A 20,389-nucleotide genomic window follows, 5' to 3' on the forward strand; every position below is an offset into this window, starting at 1 on the left:
AACCCACGTCCTCCTGTTTTCAGCACACTATCACTGTGCCACAGGAGCCCTAACGTGCCAAACTATTATACTTCATGATCTTGCACATATTAAGCATAATAGAAATGATACTAACTTGAATGAACTACCTTTGTTTTAATAATTCTAACTCAAAAACAGTGTGGCAACTGTCCTCAAAGTGCAGGATTGTGGCAACAGAAGTGCTGCCTCCCAGTCTAATCTCTTTTCAGAAAACAGTTGCGTTCCGGTTTAATGCAACTCATTCGTTACCATGATTTAACATTGTAAAAGTGATTAACTGCTATCCTCGCTTCCATAAATTCCTTTCTTGAATGATCTTTGATTGTGCCAGCATTACTTTAAGTACAGAGAAGATGAGACAGATGGTTGATTATAGGTTACCTGGGATTTGGTTAGCTCACTTGATAGACACCTAATTTAAACAATGTCAAGTGACCCCAAAAGTGTGGGTTCAGTTTCCACATCAGCTGATGTTACTATGAAGGGCCCTCTTTCTCAGCCTCTTCCCCAGGTTAAATCACCATCAGTCATCGCTTCCTAATGAGAGACATAGTCAGCACCCCATTGTAGGCAGTCAAGGAACAATATAATTGTACTTGTCCGACAGGCTCATGATTGATCACTAAGTCAGAACATTGAAGAATATGAGTGTTACTATGTAGTTACTTGGAGGCTTCCAAGGTCGTTGTGGTATTTGCCTCTTACAGAATCCAGGCATCCAAAGAAGCATTGCCGTGTGGTGGGAATAGTAATATGAAAATGATAACATTCAGAAATTGGGTTGATAATTGCTTTGATGTCAGTTCATACTTTATAAGGATACTGTGGAATCATTGACAACGAAGGCACACTACAAAGTAGAATTAACCAACATTTTCAGTTTGAGTTTATTAAATATATGATTAACAGTTTAGGTGTACAAGATGATGAGCGGCATAGATAGACTGGATAGCAAGAAACCTTTTCCCAGGGTGGAAATGGCTATCATGAGAGGCATAATTTTAAGGTGATTGGAGGAAGATATAGGAAGATGTCAGAGGTAGGTTCTTTACATAAAGAGTAGTGGGTCTGTGGAATGCTCTGCCAGTGGTGATAGTTGAGTCAGATATATTAGGGACATTTAGGCGACTCTTGCATTGGCATATGGATGGTAATAAAATGAAGTATATGCAGGTTAGTTTGATCTTAGAGTAAGATAATAGGTCGGTGTAATATCATGGGCTGATGGGCCTGCATTGTGCTGTACTGTTCTATGTTCTATGAATGTGTTCAATTGCTTTATTATAGAAGCAATTTTATTGGCAGCTTAGTGAGGTTATTTGCAATATAACTAATCTCATAGGGAGCTAATTGAATGAAGTCTTCCAAATTCATGTTTTAAGCATATTTCAACAAATTTAATGATGAACAAATATTCTCCTTGTACAAATGATGATCATTTTAGATTATTTTGCTGATTTAACCCATTGTCTACTCATTCACTATGCAGCATTCAAAACTTGTACAGGGATCATTTTGTAATCGATAATCATTATTTCTGCAATTTTGAAATCCTTCGCATTATGTAAAGCAGGTTGTGAGAAATCACTTTTTATTTGCATGCTTACAGACTATAAAAGGCATTGAAATGCAAGATCACATGAATGCAAATTGTAATATAAAAATTGTTCAGATGCAATTGAACAAAAGTGACTATGTTTGCAAATACTGTTGTATAAAATTGAGGCTGTGATTGTAAAAAGCTATACAGATTACAGTCATTTGCAGTTGCAATGATAACAAAGTATATGCACCAGTATACGGCTTGTTACTTGTAAAATATATTAAGAAGTTGCTAATACTAATGGCTTTTTCAGAAGCACAAGCTTTCTAAATATTTTGAAGCAATGTATAGTATTTATAGGATTAGATGTAAAAATGAATCTATTTGCATAATTATTCAATAATTGCCTGAAAACTTTTATTAAAATATTACTTAGAATTACCTAATACTTCTAAAGTTTTCAACTGAAAATATTCCTTAAAACTGTTATTAAAATATAAGTAATTGCATTTTTTGCTCTTTCTTTTTCAGTTTATTGCCTTTGCCTCTTTATTGTTCATCCTCGTCTCAATCACCACCTTTTGCCTCGAGACACACGAGGCATTTAACAAGATTGTTAACAAAACAGAACATGTAATAAATGGGAATTCATCTCAGTTAATCCAACACTTTGAGATGGAAACAGACCCGGCATTGACATACATTGAAGGTGTATGTGTAGTATGGTTTACTATTGAATTTTTAGTTCGAATTATATTCTGCCCTGATAAACTTGAATTCATCAAAAATCTTCTAAATATTATTGACTTTGTTGCAATTTTACCCTTTTATTTGGAGGTGGGACTTCGTGGACTTTCATCAAAGGCTGCAAAAGATGTGCTGGGCTTCCTCAGGGTGGTAAGGTTTGTCAGAATTTTGCGAATCTTCAAGCTAACCCGTCACTTTGTGGGATTAAGAGTTCTTGGACACACTCTCCGAGCTAGCACTAATGAATTTCTGCTCTTAATCATTTTCTTGGCACTGGGTGTGTTGATATTTGCTACAATGATTTACTATGCTGAAAGAATTGGAGCAAACCCAAATGATCCAACAGCCAGTCACCACACCAAGTTCAAAAATATCCCTATTGGATTCTGGTGGGCAGTCGTCACGATGACAACACTTGGATATGGAGACATGTACCCTCAGACCTGGTCAGGCATGTTAGTAGGAGCACTCTGTGCCCTTGCAGGTGTGCTGACAATAGCAATGCCTGTACCAGTTATTGTCAATAATTTTGGAATGTACTATTCACTGGCCATGGCAAAACAGAAGCTTCCAAGAAAGAGAAAGAAACACATCTCTCAAGCTCCACAAACAGGGTCTCCAACTTATTGCAAAACAGATCTGAATACACCGTGCAACAGCACTCAAAGTGATGTGTGTCCTTTTGGGAAAGATAGGCTGGAGTGCAACAGGACAGGTAAGACAATCATGGAAAACACATACCTGGTAAGCTGTAGAAATAGACCAGTCAGTGAATGTCATTGAAAGATTACGACAGTATACAATTGTCAATTTAAAAAGTTACATTATCTAACTTTTTAACCACTGTCATGAGCAAGGCATGATGCATGAATTTATTCAATAGAATTGTTCCAAAGTAAATTACTTTGATCATTTCAGAGTCAACTAAAGCTTCCTAATGGAAATATTCACAGCATTGCATTTACTATCCCTATTAAACAAATGACATAGATTTTATGGAATTGAATCAATATTTGATGAAATGGTACATTTTGCTAACAGTTCCATTCATTTGACACACAGCTCTTCTAAAAAAAGGAAAACAATCTTAATTTACATCTGTGGATGTAGGAGTGACAATTTTCATCTTGCATCCAACTGTTCCTCAGCTGATTGAAATCAGAAGGCTGGGAAAGTTTGATAGGGGGTCAGGACTTCCAGTGAGACTCATGGATACTTCAGGCCTTTCTAATGCAATTCCGCACATTTCTAGCAAGAAGCTGTTTAAAGGATTCAAATCGAGGTTCTCCAACAGTAGTAGGGTCTCGGTTTCAACTTTCAAGTGTAAATAGCATGTGTGCACCATGAACCGCTTCCTGATTCGTGCCAGACTTTGAGAGACCCAATCACTGGGTCTTTGGAAGTGCATTTGAAGCCCGCTCAAAAGTAGTCAAGCATAGTTTTGTTGCTTATTTTTGGGAGGCTGAAATGTACCAGTTCTCCTAGTTTCACTCCTGGATTTCCCTGGTGACATTGGCCAGTCAGCATTATTACTGTGCCAACTTTCTGCCTTCCTCAGGTGTAGGATGAAGATGGCCCGTGGAGTGTCTCCCAGTCAAATATGTAGATGATCTGTAATGAGATTTAAAGATTCACTTTGTCATTGAAGAACTGCATTTTCACCATTTTGTAAAGTTTTGTTTTTGCATAGCACCTCTTTCTGCAGGCTGTAAAATTATTTACTAGTTTGAAATTCCACGATGACAGTGAGACCATGTATAGCAAATGAAGAAATAGCATGAGATTGTGTAAATAACTTGATACTTATACACACAGCAATTGTAATTCTAATTTGTTGTGCTTGGCATTTATTGTAAAGTAATAGCCACAAAATGGAACATACCCTCTGTTAACTCAAAGGTGCAGCCGCCACCACTTTGAAAGGGCCGACTACTGGTCGCCATTTTACACATGAAACAAAATACTACCGGTACTAGAAATCCAAAGTATAAACAAAATATGCTGCAAATACTCGGCAGGTCAGGTAGTATCTGTGGGAGGAAACAGCTGATATTTCAGGCTGATGATCTTACTTCAGAACTGTTGGAAAGGTCATCAACCTGAAATGCTAACTCTTGTCTGGCATTTTTAGTTTATATTTAATGCCTATTTAGCCAGAAACCCTCTTTCAATAAAAAAATTGGAGTCCAAAAACAAAGGAGCATCACAGAGTTATGTTCAAAGTTATTCATGTAGATTACAATATTTTTCCACTGATAAATTGATAGTCACAACGTTGCATCTATCTCCTGAATGGAGGCTTCTGAACAGAGGTCTAGCAACAAGGACAAAAACAGAAGAGGAGAAACTTTTGTTTAAAATCCATTAATGCAGTATGTGTTTTGCTGGCTCGGCCAGCATTTCATACCCACCCCTAACTGACCTGAAGGGTTTTTGTGCAGTTTCCTCTTTCAAAACATTACACAACATTGAGGTTAGTTTTGGAATCTTGAACATCATTGAGTTCACAATAAACACAACTGGGCCTACTCAACAGTGTTTAAAAATAATTTTTAAAATTAATTACTTACAAAATTTGGCAATTGTGAACTGCCATGGCATGGAAAGGGCAAGAGGACAGTCAAGCAGTCTTCTGATTTGTTATCCCCCATTTTGCTTCACTACCAAAACAGACTTCATTGCATTAATGTTTAAATGATAATCTTAGGGCAGGTTTTTCCATTCAGTACATTTAATCAGATGGATGAAGAATATCAAGAGATATCTGGAATCTGTTTGGATTTTTATCCAGTTAAACTAATGTCAGTGCTCCATTACGTGAGCATTCTCAATGATGTAGATCCAGACAACCCTTTACTTCTCATGTCTTATGTAGGTGTGTAAGCCGTGCCCCCCCAACCAGTTCTATATGAAATACAGCATGAGGTTTCAAGAACCATTGAAAATTTTGAGATTTTGTAATTTTAACTGATATGGTTGAAGACAGAATTAAATGCATTCTAGAAATCATATGTAAGAGTGATATATAAATCTGCCATACAGATTTCTCAAGCACTTTGATGCATTCTACTAATGTTTCAAATAAAACATTTTTTGTTACATTCATGTGGAAGTCTCAGCAACATCATTTTTCCATTTTAACTGAGCATTTTCAACTTATAGATAAATTAATTACCATCTGCAATGAAACAAGAATAGAAAATTACTTGTTTTAGTACAATTCAATGAAACCAACATTCACAGAAGTCTGCCTTCTGATTAATAAATATTAGCTTGCTGATTGCTATACTGAATGAGAGTATATATTTGTGCTCATGATGTATTCACGCAGTTGAAAAGGAATGGTGTATATAACAAATATTTGTAACCGTAGTGCATGGTGCCAGTTCTCTTTTTGCAACTGTGTTGAAATATGTGTGACAATGCATGGTCACTTAATAATTGTTAGCTGTGGTGGAATCCTTTTCCCCAGTGTGTGCCTGTCCCGTTACCTCCTATGTATGGCATGTTTGCTGCTTTGCCATGCCTCATTTGTTTATTGATAACAAATTAGAATATGAAAGGTCATGTCATTCAAAACCTTGCATGCCTGTATTGTGAATTCAGATTGTAGAATGTTTTGAACTAGCGGTGTGCATTCAGTACAATAAATAGAATGGTGATGTGAACAGTGTTGTCAGGTGAAGACAGTGCAGGAAGTGACCAACCACTATCTTCTGAAGAGAGGCTTCCAATCAGACGGTCTAGCACCAGGGACAAAAACAGAAGCGGGGGAACATGTTTCTTGCTGACCACAGGTGATTATGCGTGTGCTACTGATGGAGGGATCAGGAAAGGTATGCAATTCTCCTCAGAAAGCTAAATTGAAGTTCTGACATTAATTACATAAACTAATTTAGAAAATGTACATTTCTCATATCATTCTTTCCTGTGCAATCATTTTTCTTGGAATGCATTAGCTAATTGGTATACATTTTTAAGTGTGCATTTGTGTATGTTTTAAATTTATTCAAATTACAGTCCGTTCTCACATATACAGGTAAATCAATTAGCACAGGCATATCCTGATCGTTCACCTTTAATAATTAACTGATAAGATGTGTCCTGTTGCTTGAATTGATACTTTAAAATAGCATGGAGTATCCTTAGCCAAGCAAATTTTGATCTTCTCATTTGCCTTTACCTTTGTATATTTATGAAGTAAGAATGCAAGCTATGTTCTTCTAATGTCTGTTGAATGAAGTAATTCCAAAAGCTCTAAGTTCAGAGATGCCTTTCTGTTTCAATGTGTTGATGATGTTTTCTCAAGTGGTCAGAATTACCTATCCTATTCAAATTACTACAAATATTTAAAGGCAAGAAGTACAAATTTCTTTGTGCTCCTTTCTGCACTTTTTTTATTACATTCCTTAATGTATTTTTTGCACACAGGCAGCTACAATCCCAGATCACTCTTAATGTGACCTGTTTCTAACCAACTAGCTTATCATTTAGAAAACCACTTTTGATTGCATTGCATTTTCTAATGTTGTTTTCATGGCTATTAACTGATGCAAACTGATATCTGTGCATTTCTCTTTCCGTATAAGGATATGAAAAGTCAAGAAGCTTAAACAACATAGCTGGCATGGCTGGTAATGCTCTAAGACTGTCTCCAGTAGCTTCACCCTACAACTCACCTTGTCCCCTGAGACGTTCTCGATCTCCCATTCCATCTATATTGTAAACAAGCATAGAATAATTTATTCAAGTTAACTTCTACTGCATTCTAATATAATTGAAACAGCAGCTTTAAGTGTAGACTTACTAGTAAGACTTAAAACCTGCATGATATAACTGTAAATATAAATAGCTGAAGTTTATGACCTTTGCATTTAATCTTTGCAAAGTAATGCTTCTTGCTTATATGTTAATTTTACTGCATTACCATTACAAACTAAGGGCATTTAGAAGATCTGCTTAGCCACTATGTTCAATGACAAGTGTTTTTCAGGGAAATACTGAATACAAACATGTGCTTCCAAATGATATCACTCCATTGGAACTTCATTTCTGTGACTTTGATCCATTTCGAAGATGTCTTGACTTCTGTCTGAGTCCACACAATGTGGCTTGGGTTAAATCATTTGCATGGAACATTCTGTCTCATCGTCTGCAAGCAATGTGCACTTTCTGGAACGTGGATGGCTCTGGATATATGTGTGTATTGCACCATTTGCTGACCAAAACATTGGCCAACTGTTCTGCATGTTGGGATTTTTACTGTTCTGTAGAGCAGATGAGTAATGAAGTTTATAGAACTGAGTGTTTCCAATTGTTTACATGCAGATAACTGCAAAGATGTTGTCTTTACTGGTTACACGCAAGCAGAGACAAGCGCTCATTCTTAATGGCTTCAGGAAGGCACAAACATGAAAAGAGGTAACATATCCATCATCTGGGGTAACATTTCAATCCAACAAGAAATGCCTAGCTGGTTTAGCTGAAACCATACTGGACATTCATATCCATGTCTTAGTTAACAACTTATATATGTACCTGTTAACTAGATGAGTTACTGTGTATATAGTTCTATTCCAATAAGCATGAACTGCATGATAACTTCTTGTAAAATATGTATCAATGGAAATATACATTTCTGATATTTAGAGATGTACATTGTTCAATTTTGTTAACATCATCAGAAAATATATTTTAAGGATTTCAGCAATGGATTTAATATAATATTGGTGCTGCTGTTACTGCAGTGTTATACTGGCATCAAGGATTTTAGACTTTTGGAAAGGTAAAGGGATTTTAGCCATATTAAGGATTTCTCTGCACAAATGCTGCATATGAAGTGGTGTTAAGCACAGCTTGTCTCAGAAGTATCATTGGTAAGACTTAAATTGAGTTAAAATATTATTTTACAAATGTAAGTATCTGGAATCAGTTGTCAATGAAGTAAATAAGTGGTAAAGTGGATGAGCTAATTATAAACATTGTGTAAATGCGGTATGGGGTGCTTTGGCTGTTTACTGAGGCAGGATCTAGTTATGCTGAAATCAGTCATTACTGAAACTGTATATAAAACGTGTATATCATTGATAATAGCAATGTTTTTCTGTATTAATTCTGTTCGCTGCAATAAGTCTACACTTTAGTGCTATAGACATGTACAAGCACGCAAATACAGGAAACACTGCTGGATAAATAAAATTTTAAAAATCATCTGGCATTTAATCATATCCATCTTGAATTATTTTCTGCTATTTTTGTGAAGTCGTTAATACAAAATATTTTTGTGCAATTTTGTTACAACCTATTGTTATTGTTCAATATTTTATGTTTGTGAACATATGGACATATTAAACATTTATTTTTTAATTTACTGTATGTTTTTGTGGTCTGTAATGTACATGATCTGAGTAGAGTCTACAAATCCTTAATACTGTTCGTCTCAGATTCATAGGCAAGATGAGGAACCATATTATATAATTCCTTGCTAGTCACTTAAATTGACTGCACTGCATAGGCTTATTGCTTTAAATGTGACAGGAGGGCTGAATTGCCTCTGTCCATGTACTCCTTTGATGAAAATAGCTTGTTATTTTTGAGAATCAAATGGCATAAGCCTAATGGAGGACCAAACCCTTTTAACTGTAACTCATTTTAAATCAAAAAATTAAAACCACAATAAAGCCAGAATGAAGAAAATGAGAATTTAAATTAGAGGCCTTATGGGGCACAATGTTTACCCAGTAAATAGACTAGATGATGTTTGCATGAAAAACTGCAAAACTACAAGCTAACTATCAGAGGCATTAGCAGAAATAAATAAAACATTTTCATTTGATAAGAATAGGCATAGAAATAAAACTCAGCTATATTTAATCTTGTCGTTTTGGTGATGTGAAACTTTTCAGTAATATGAGAAGAAGATGTGCTATTTCAAAATAAAATAATTTGTCCCAGCACTATTGCCACGTGTGTAAGTGCAGAAACCATTCTTAATGGTTAGATTAGGTTTTTTGTTCATTATGGGTAATGTAGTTGCTTTGATTGAATGCTTTTTCAATGCCTTGCTTTTCTCTGACATGATTGTAAGGAAGATAGGCACCAGGATTTATGGAACACAGAACAGTACAGGCCCTTTGGCCCACAATGTTGTGCTGACCTATTATCCTATTCTAAGATCAAACTAACCTGCATACCCTTCATTTTACGATCATCCATGTGTCTATCCAAGAGTCAATTAAATGTCCCTAATGTATCTGACTCCACTACCACCACTGGCAGTACATTCCATGCACCTACCACTTTGTGTGTAAAGAACCTACCTCTGATATCTCCCCTGTACCTTCCTCCAGTCACCGCAAAATTATGCCTCCTCATGACAGCCATTTCCACCCTGGGAAAAAGTCTCTGGCAATCCACTCTATCTATGCCTTTCATCACCTTGAATACCTCTATCAAGCCATCTCTTAACCTTCGTCGCTCCAATGAGAAAATCCCAAGCTTCTCATAAGACCTGCCCTCCAGTCCAGGCAGTGTCCTGGTAAATCTCCTCTGCACTCTCTCTAAAGTTTCCACATCCTTCCTGTAATAAGATGACCAAAACTGAGTACAATATTCCAAGTGTGGTCTAACCTGAGTTCTATAGAGCTGGAAATAACCTCGCGACTCTTAAATTCAATCCCCCTACCGATGAAAGCCAACTCGCCATATGCCGCCTTAACAGCCCTATCAACTTGGGTGGCAACTTTGAGAGATCTATAGACGTGGACCCTAATATCTCTCTGTTCCTCCACATGACCAAGAATCCTGCCATTAATCCTGTATTCTGCATTCAAATTCAACCTTCCAAAATGAACCACCCCACACTTTTCTGGCTTGAATTCCATCTGCCACTTCTTTGCCTAGCTCTGCATCCTGTCAATGTCCCATTGCAACCTACCACAGCCCTCCACACTGTCCACAACTCCACCAACCTTCGTAGCTTTGACAGACTTACTAACCCACCCTGCCACTTCCTCATCCAAGTCATTTATTAAGATCACAGAGAGCAGAGGTCCCAGAACAGATCCCTGTAGAATACCACTGGTCACCGAGCTCCAGGTTGGATACTTTTGATCTGTCACACCCTCTAACTTCTATTGGACAGCCAATTCTGTATCCAGACAGTCAAATTTCCCTGAATCCCATGCCTCCTTACTTTCTGAATAAGCCTACCTTGGGGAACCTTATCAAATGCCTTGCTAAAATCCATATATACCACATCCACATCAATGTGTTTTGTCACATCCTCAAAGAATTCAGTAAGTCTTACGAGACATGACCTGTCCCCCTAAAGCCACGCTGACTATTTCTCATCAAACTATGCTTTTTCTAAATAATCATAAATACTATCTCTCAGAATCATCTGTCATAATTAGCCCACCACAGAAGTAAGACTGACTGGTCTGTAATTCCCAGGATTATCCCTATTCCCTTTCTTGAACAAGGGAATGACATTTGCCATTTAAACAGTCAGGATGCTCTACCATTTTCATGCTTGGAATGAAAAGAAGACAGGTTAATAACTGTGGCATATGATGGGCAATACAGTTGAGCTCATGATCTAAATAAGTCACTGATCTAAATATGACATTTATTTTCCTAAAGTACCAGGAATAACAGCTTCAGAGGAGGTACTACTCACCAGTTTTAATTACTGATTAAATATTATGTTAAAGGCTCCTAGTATTGGGAGCTATGTGTCTGCTGGGATCAATTGTTCTCTTTGTTTTAGTTCACTTCCAATAAACTGTAGTGTATTGAACAAGATTGAATTTGGAAGTTTCAGACCTCAGTTGATATTGAGATTTGATTTTTTTTTGGTCATTTTTTACCTGTTGAGATTTGGGAGTGCCACTATTTGGGCCTCACATTAATACTGACATTTTCCTTAGAAGGCATTGGAGATAAACCACCTTGTATGAAATAATGAAGTCATTTCTCATTGTACCCACTGCTATAAATTTATGGGATATTTCAGTTGCATCATTTGGGCTTTGGATCTGCAAACATATTCATAACAATTGCCAAGAAAGCGATTATGCTGCTGTATATACCAAATAAATAAAAAATAACTGGAACGGCAAATGTTAATATTCACAGATTAACTATGTGTTTGAATTACCCCAGTTTAATGCAGCTGTTGACTCTGACGTGTGTAACTTACTTGTTAAAACATTGGAACGACTGAAACGTGGCTGCAATAACCTCATGAGTCATTTTCTATTTTCTACCCCAGGAAATTGATGACCAGAAAAAAAAACCCAAGTGTTTATAATAGTTGTGAGGTGCTGGAAGAATTATGTTCTCAATAAAGTACCTGAGACCGTCATTATAACTTTTGCCGATAGCATTAGGAAAGAGAAAGAGAAGGTGCGAGTGATGTATGACTGGCAGCTTATCCAATAACAGATGACTGATCCAATATCAGCTGTTTATCACCATCATAAAAACATGAAATTATCAGGAGAGAGATTTCCAGAAACAAAATTAGGGACAGAAAGGTTAATTTGGGCTTTTTTTACCTCCGTGCCAGTTCGGAAGGCAAATATCAAGAATAATTTACACTGAACTAAGAAAAAGAAAAGTAGTTAATAATTGAACATGTTTGTCACCTTGCCTTCTCAACAGAGTCCCTGGTGGGACAGGGTGGAGAGTTGTTTCAACCGTGAGGTGGCAAATGTTATGCTTCACGCACCTGACTGGGGTTAGGGTGCACAGATGTTCAATGTTGTCGGAACTGTTTCAATCACAGAGACAATGAACATCCTCCTGTTCACAAATCTGTTTTGGCAACAGCTTCAAAGATCTGTTCATCAGCCTGTACCCACCGTGAGAAAAGATTTTGAGGATTAAAAGGGGGCTTGCAGATGTTGACATTCAGTAAGTGTCTGTCACAGGGATGGGAGGTACGAGTGATGAGAGTTAGTCTGAGAATCCCTGTTTTAGCTGAGCATATTTTTATTAAACAGAATGACATTATTCATGTATGGAGTATAAAGGGACAGAACTGCAGTAATACAACAATGGTTCTATCTGAATATCAAGCCAATACTCCTGGCATCATTTTCCCCTCATTGTTCTCAAAAGTTATCCCAATTCTCTCCTACCTACCCCACCCCACCTCAACCTTCCTTCATGCTCTTACCACTCCCACTTTGGTGCTCTTGACTTCAAACCTCATTCTGTGAGTTGGGTGCTTCAGAATGTTGCGCATCAGGAATAACTTAAAATGGTTGAGAAGAAACTTCAAGGTCAGAGTGTAAATTGTCTCTGACTGACATCAGCTGTGGTGAGAAAGTTGGGAAAATCAGGTGCAGTGACAAGTGAGGATCTTCTTGATATTAAGATCAGAAAGACCCATTTTTCAGCCAAGTGTTGGAGGATGAGACGAGATTCTCAGCAGTGAGCAGTGAATGGTCTATTTGCATGGATTATTTCTCAATATCTTCTTCATTAGGATCTAATCTGAACTCAGAAAATGGAATCTCATGTTCTTCCATCAGCCAAATGGAAACCAGATGCCTGAGTTCCCGAGATGAAAGTCAGCGTGGTAACCTGGACACCCTTGACCCTGGAGACCGTACTCCTCTGGACCTCCATCCTGGACAGTAGTCACCAAGGTCTCAGGGAATGCACCGTGGGCTGCAACACTATGTAAGCTACACCTGCAGACATCGATATCAAACATTTACCAGCGTCACAGCATCATCAATGATCATCTCCGATCCACTTACAATGCGTGTCTGCACCTCAGACTGCGCTGGCACCTCTCATTACAATGTTGCTGTCTGGTTATTTTGTGTTCAGGGCTATGGGTTAGACCAGGCTGCAACTCAGGGCTCCTCATTTCCTTTCTTAGCACTCGTTCACTTTGTACCTACTTTGATGCTCACAGCATCCCTGCCTGGACTTGCCTTTTAGTGCTTTGATGCCTCAGCCAGAACTAAAAGTCTCACAGTCTTTCTACCTCACAGATTTGTTTGGTGCAGATACAAAGCCAGACAGCTTCTCGTGGGGGTCAGCAGTCATCAGTTAAGGAAATGGATGTCTTGCTGTACAACAGGATGCTACATCAATTTCACACCTACACAATGTGCCACAGTTGCATGTGGTAGACAAATCAAACATTCTTCAAAGGAATGGCAATATCTTGAAGCCGAAGGAGAATCAACCCCAGTTAAATCAAGGAAGACAGATTTCAGGCAGTGAGTCCTGGCACAGCAAGTTAAGACCAGCCTCCGATGTCAATCCAGGGGCATGTTCAGCTCACCTGATTGCCAGGGGATCCATATCTCTACATTCTGGGGAATGGGCCACAGTCCACCTGCGGCTCAATGCAACCAGTCCATGGAGTTCAAGGAAGACAGTCAGGAAGCACTGATCGGGATTCACCCAGTGAAATTCACGGGGAGTCACCAGGGGCCACTACTGCAAGAGAGAAGCCTGACTATTTAATTGTGAGGATTAGAGGCGGCATGTTCAAATACAGAAAGGATTACGTCTGTGAAGTGTGAAGCATAATATGTAATAGATCACTGAACTGAAAAGGGGTCATGTGAGAGTGGGGATTATCAACTGGAAGCAGTCCCCTGGCTTCCATTGGGTGACAGTCCATTACTATTCCTGGTCTGTTTACTTGATATGTTTGGGGCTGGGGCATAAAGAAGCAAGATGAAGAATTAGATAAATTGAATGGAAACTTGTGTAAGTTCAAAGCCTGTGGGGTTGGCAGGGAAAGGGATGTGTACACTTGGATGTTCATCAGTTGTAAGGGACCTAGCCTTAAGATTCTCTGGTTCTTTCCATTGTGCTGTGAATAACAAGTGTGCAACTCAGATAAAAATCTCAAATTAAAAGTAAAATGAAGACCATGTAACCATTGTTGATTGTGATAAAAACATGTGTGGTCCAATAACAACCTTAAAGGAAGGAAAACTGTTGTCATTCACTGGCCTGGCCTAAATATGACCCCAGACCTACAGCAACATAGTTGACTCTTAACTGCTCTTTGAATTGGTCTAGCTAGCCACTTAGTTGTATTAACTGCCAAAATGTCTCAAAAATGGAATGAAACCAGGTGAACCACCTGGCCTAGGCACCAGAGATGACAATGACAAACTCAACCCTGTCACCCCTGCAAAGTTCTCTGTGCTAGCACCGAAGGCTTGTGCCAAAATCGGAAGAGCTGGCTCACAGCGAGTGAACCTACAGCCTGACATAGTCATACTCTCAGATGCATACCTCATAAACAATGTTTCAGACAACACCATTAACATTCCTGAATGTGCTGTCACATCCGCAGGACAGAACCAACAGAGGCGTAGGCAAGTGTTATAGAGTCAAAAGGGAGTTGCCCCAGGAGTGCTCAACATTGACTCCAGGTACAATGAAGTCTCGTGCATCAGATCAACAAGGTCAAGGAAACCTGCTGATTACCATGCCCTGTCTTTCTTGACCAATAAATCAGTACTCCTACATGTTGAACAACACTTGTAGGAAACATTGAGAATGTCAATGGCATAGAATGTACTCTGGGAGGAGGATTTCAAAGTCTACCACCAAGAGTGGCACAGCAGCACACTGCTGGCCAAACTGCTTAGGTTCTGAAAAATCAAAGCGCCTGAACTGGGCCTACGGGAAGTGGCGAGGAAACCAACATGAGACAAAAATATATTTGACTTCATCCCCACCAATCTGTCTGCCACAGGTACATCCAACCAGAACACTATCAGCAAGAGTGAGCACTATACAGCCCTTGTTGGAGATGAAGACCTATCTTCATTTCATCAACTTTGCAGGGCAGCACGGTGGCTCAGTGGTTAGTACTGTTGCCTCACAGTACCAGGAACCTGGGCTTGATTCCATCCTTGGGTGACTGTCTGTATAGAGTTTGTTCTGGCTTCCTCCCATAGTTCAAAGATGCGCAGGTTAATTGGATTGGCCATGCTAATTTGTCCAAAGTGCCTTGGGTTGTGTAGGTGTGATGGATTAGCTATGGGAAACACAGGATTACAGAGATAGGGTTGTGGGCTGTGTCTGAGTGGAATGCTGTTTGGAGGGTTGGTGTGGATTCAATGGGCTGAATAGCCTGCTTTCACACATTGAGGATATGCTCCTTCATGTTGTATGATATGGTGCTAAATAGGGCAGATTTCACACTGATCTGGCAACTCAAGGTTGGGCATCTATGCAGTGTTTCAACACTGGCCGCAACAGAATTTGTACTCTGACATAATCTGCAACCTCTTAGCCTGGCATATACCGACACTACCATTAAGCCAGAGGATCAATCCTGATTGAATGAAGAGTAGAAGAGGACATAACAGGAGCAGAATTTGTATACCTAAAAGTAAGACATCAAGCTGGTAAAAATACATCACATGATGTCTTACACGCAAGTGATAGAAGTAAACAATTTGGCAACAAAATGATCAGATCTAAGCTCTGCAGTCCTGCCAAATCCAGTCATGAATGGCTGTAGACAATTAAACAACTCTCTGGAAGAGAAGGCTCCACAAATACCTCCATCAGCAAGACTGAGAAATCCAGCACACAAGTGAAAAAGTCAAGGCTGACACATTTGCAACATACTTCAGTCAGAATTGCTGAGTGGGTAACTATCTCAGCCTTCCCCAACGTGTCCCTGCATCACAGATACCAACCTCCAACAAATTTGATTCATTCCACATAATACCAAGGTGGAGGAACTGAATACCGCAAAGTCCTATGGGTCCTAAAATCATTCCAGTAAAATTGCTAAAAAAGAGTGCTCCATAACTTGCCATGCACAGAGGAAAACTCTTTCAGGACAGTTATCTACCAACAATATGAAAAAAGGCCTAAGTGTGTCCTGTACATAAGAAGCAAGATAAATCCAACCTGGCCAATTACCTCCCCATCAGTCTACTCTCAATCATCAGTAAAGTAATGGAATATATCATCAACAGTGCTATCAAGCAGCACCTGCTCAGCAATAAACTGCTCAGTGACGCCCAGTTTGGGTTCCGCCAGGGCCGCTCAGCTCCTGACCTCATTACAGCCTTGGTTCAAAAATGGACAAAAGAGCTGAATTCCAGAGTTGAGATGATAGGGACTGAGCTTGACATCAAAGCTGTGATTCACCAAATGTGGCACCAAGGATCTTAGTAAAATGGAGTCAATTAGTTACAGGTGGTCATCTCTCCACTGGTTTGAGTCAAAAACATGTATGAAAGTTGGTTGTGGTTCTCAGACATCAATCATTTAAGTTCCAGGTGTTTCTCAGGGTAGTGTCCTAGGCCTAACCATCTTCAGCTGCTTTATCAATGACATCCCTTAATAGTAATGTTTGGAATGTTTGCTGATGATTGAGGAGAGTTCAGCACCATTTGTGACACCTCAGAAATTGAAGCAATGTCCTGATGCAGAAAGACAAGGACAGTATCCAAGCTTGGGCTGACAAGTGGCAAATAACGTTCATACCACATGACTATCGCCTATTGCTATTATAGCTTTAAATTCAGGGGCGAAAGATATAGGACAGACGTCAGAGGTAGTTTCTTTACTCAGAGAGTAGTAAGGGAATGGAACGCTTTGCCTGCAACGGTAGTAGATTCGCCAACTTTAGGTACATTTAAGTCGTCATTGGATAAGCATATGGACGCACATGGAATAGTGTAGGTTAGATGGGCTTGAGATTGGTATGACAGGTCGGCACAACATCGAGGGCCGAAGAGCCTGTACTGTGCTGTAATGTTCTATGTTCTATATTGAATCTCAATGGCTTTACTCTTGCTGAATCCCCCATTAGCAATATCATGGCGGGGGGGCAGGCATTCTTGATCACTTCATGCAGTATCAGGTATCACTCCCACTAATGGAAAGGAAGGACAAGCAATGTTTTGGATCCTGGAAAGATGGACTCTAGCTGTGAATGTAGCAGTCAGCTTCCAAGTTCCGAAAGCCTGCACATGGTATATGAGTTGCTCACTTCACAGCTTTGCCCATCAAGCATTGTATAACAGTAAGGATGGTTCGGCTCTGTATCTTCAGTGACACCACTAACAGCTGATGATGAAAATTGACGATATTAACAAATTAATTTATATTGAATTGTCACCAGCTCCATCCACGTGCCCTGAGAAGACGTTCTTGCTTGTTTCCCTCCGACAGTGTCTCAGCATAGTCCCGGGTACCACAGCAGGGTGAAGGGACTCTGCCCTTCATAGGAACTCAGCTGGCCTTTGGTCAGATGACCCAACGATCATTTGTGTCCAGGTGCCCAAACATAGTGACTTGTCCTGCCCAGATGCAAGTGCATTCTGCTTGACCTGACCTCTTGCAGTGGTAAATGTGGCAGGAAGGATGGAACTAGACAACCCTCCCACCTTTGGAAGGTTGTGAGAGAAGGCTTCTGGGAGCAAGTATGTGGTTTCTCCTCTGCCTGGGTGTCCCCTGGCACTGCCCTGCCCCTTTGTGAGGAAGAAACACCTAGAGTGAGCTGAAGGTTGCTGACTCTGCATGATATATGCACAGACTTGCAGTCCGATTGTGCTGGACCTGGCCCTCCATTATCAGCCACCCAACCAGTGCATTGAGGCAGCCAGGCAACAGCGTGCTTGAGACACCAGAGTCCCACAGCCTCTCCGTCAGGTTTCCCAATGTCCCCAACAAGCGTGCCCACTGCCTCATGTCAGCTTGTACCTGTCAATGGAATCACAATCTGCCAACTTCCTGAGATCCTCTCCTGCCTGAGAATGAGTAGGTATCTGGTGTCTGGCAGTCCCCTGATACCAGTTATCTGGGGCATGCCTTCCTCAACCAGCTGATTACATATGGTAGTGATGTGCACACCAGCAGTTTCTCTTGATCATCGCATCACTACTGAGTGGTCAGTATCAAAGCTGGTTGTAAAGGCTAGAGAAGCTTCCTCAGAGGTACCCTCACGCTCTTCCTCAGAGATTGAAGAGGGGACATCATGCGGGGCTGCCCTCTTGACTGTGGTCACCATGGTCATGCTGCTCATAGCTGCAGGAGACTGAAGAGAGAATGCATTACAAACAAAGTGCAGATGTTGTGGCACATTAAGGATACATTTGCAGTTGAGGTAATGGCAGAGTAGCTCATCAATGGACAACACCACTTATCTCATCACAGAGTCGTAAATGTTTCTGCATCTCCGCATGACCGGTCCCGGTTCTCAGTGACAAGGGCCAAGATCCTCTCCTCATACAGAATGACGATCTTACTGTCAGCACCACACCACCAACTCTGGGTGTCTTGATCCTATTCTGAGCCATTTTTGTCTTGAATGAGCCAAAATGAGAGATTGGATGAGTTTAAAGTTGGGTAACACAGCTGGCGCAGTTGAGGGTCCATTAGTGAGGCATCCTGAGTAAATGAGTAGAAAGCACTGAGGCCAAGCAGGGGTTGGCAGTGAGAGATGGTTGAGGGAAATGTGGCAAAGGAACAGTACGAGCGTCGATGGAAGTGAATGTGAGGGAGTGCGGAGAAGATGGCGGAATTTAGCCCTGGTGGAGTAGAAAAGGTCAACGACCTTGTTCCTACATGACTGGGAGTTCCTCCGGACAGTTGAAATTAAGGTAGATATTGTGACTTTGGACCACGCTGGCTGGATCTCGTGTTGTGGCTTCTTTTACATTCTCTTCACTATGACGTTATTGGACCTCAGGATCCTGTCCCCTGTTAACAGAGCATTAATTTCCCCTTGTCTGCCATGTCCGGGGCAAAAATTTCAAAGAGTATCTCCATTTTGCCAACACTTGACAGGATGTGGTGCCAGACTCATGAATTCTGGGGTAATCGAGCAGTAGTGACTGCTTGCACCTATAGCAAGTGAGGGCGTCAGGTTAGTATTGGATGATAAGGGCATCGTAAGGAGGTGACACACAGCTGCTGGGGTGAGTTAGGAATGATAGCGTGAGAAAATCCACTAGGCTTCATGCAGAGAAACCCTTGTTGAAACTCAACATAATTGATCTTTTGCAATTTCTGGTAAAATTCAGCCCCGATGTTTCCGAGACATTTCTCTTCATGCTTCAAATATCCAAAGTAGAGAACAGATCATGAATCCAATCTGAAATTCACAATGAGTGTTTGAACTGTTAGTTGTGATCATTTCTCATGCAGCATCAACTCAAATGATGAGCAGAAGTGTTTGGTGACTGAACATGCCAAAGTTATAAATTTCAGGTGAATTCCTAAGCTACAGAGGGCTAATACCTGTTCCAAGTAATTTTTTTTCATGAATGTGGGCACCACTGGCAAGGCTAACATTTATCATGATCCCTAATTGAATTGAATTAATGGAATTAGCTTTATTGTCACATATACTTCCATGGGCACAGAGAAGAGTTTACAAATCACTATTTACTGTACCATCTGAGATACAGAAGTACCTAGGTCTGGATTTTTGAGTACAAATTCTGAGGAAAAAATATTAGAAAAATAAAGAAATAAAAGTTTGTAACAATAGTCCTTCCATGATAATATAACAAAGAAAAAGAAATAATTTTTTAAAAAGAATTTAAGACAAAATCCACTTAGCCCATACTATAGAAGCCAAATCCCTTTGGAATTCTGGGCTGGACCCAACATGGTGCTGAAGAAAATGTCTTTGAACAGGGGCTTGTAAACCACATTCTTGAATTACTGTAGTCCTTTAGGGTGTAGGGTCACTTATAATGCCCTCATGAGGGGAGTTGTCGGATTTTGACCCAGGAACAGTGAAGGAATGGCTGGATCGTTCCAAGTCAGAATGATGCGTGGCTTGGAAGGAAACTTGCAGATGGTAGACAATAGAAGTTACAAGTTTGGAAGGCTAGAAAAAGAAATAAAAAGCTAAACAAAAGCAAAGGTTAAGGAAAGAAGAGAAAGCAGGAGAAAGCATATAATTCATAGAAAGACAAAAATTGAGTCATAGTGAAGGGAAAAGAATTGAAAAATGGATAAGGAAATGAACAGCTGTTCTCAAAAAATATACAGCAGATGGAATTTATCCTTGTTTTCCACAAATGCAACGTCATGGGACATTTGTTTAGC

General features: G+C 39.9%; 1 protein-coding gene across 25 annotated transcripts in view; it reads left to right on the forward strand.

Moving 5' to 3' along the window:
• The window catches only part of LOC125460757 (potassium voltage-gated channel subfamily C member 2-like), a 225,633-nt gene that overhangs the window by 149,285 nt on the left and 55,959 nt on the right, over nucleotides 1-20,389 (forward strand). For 8 of the 25 annotated variants that reach the window (XM_048548628.2, XM_048548630.2, XM_048548631.2 and 5 more), the window contains exon 2: nucleotides 2,096-3,026. In XM_048548628.2, the coding sequence (XP_048404585.1) occupies nucleotides 2,096-3,026 (931 nt within the window). Of the gene's footprint in view, nucleotides 1-2,095; nucleotides 3,027-5,982; nucleotides 6,148-6,900; nucleotides 8,608-20,389 lie in introns of those variants that run through there. The other 17 variants (XM_048548615.2, XM_048548616.2, XM_048548625.2 and 14 more) reach the window with 16 other exon arrangements.

The sequence above is a fragment of the Stegostoma tigrinum genome, chromosome 18 (genome assembly GCF_030684315.1).
Source record: "Stegostoma tigrinum isolate sSteTig4 chromosome 18, sSteTig4.hap1, whole genome shotgun sequence".
Lineage (NCBI taxonomy): Eukaryota > Metazoa > Chordata > Chondrichthyes > Orectolobiformes > Stegostomatidae > Stegostoma > Stegostoma tigrinum.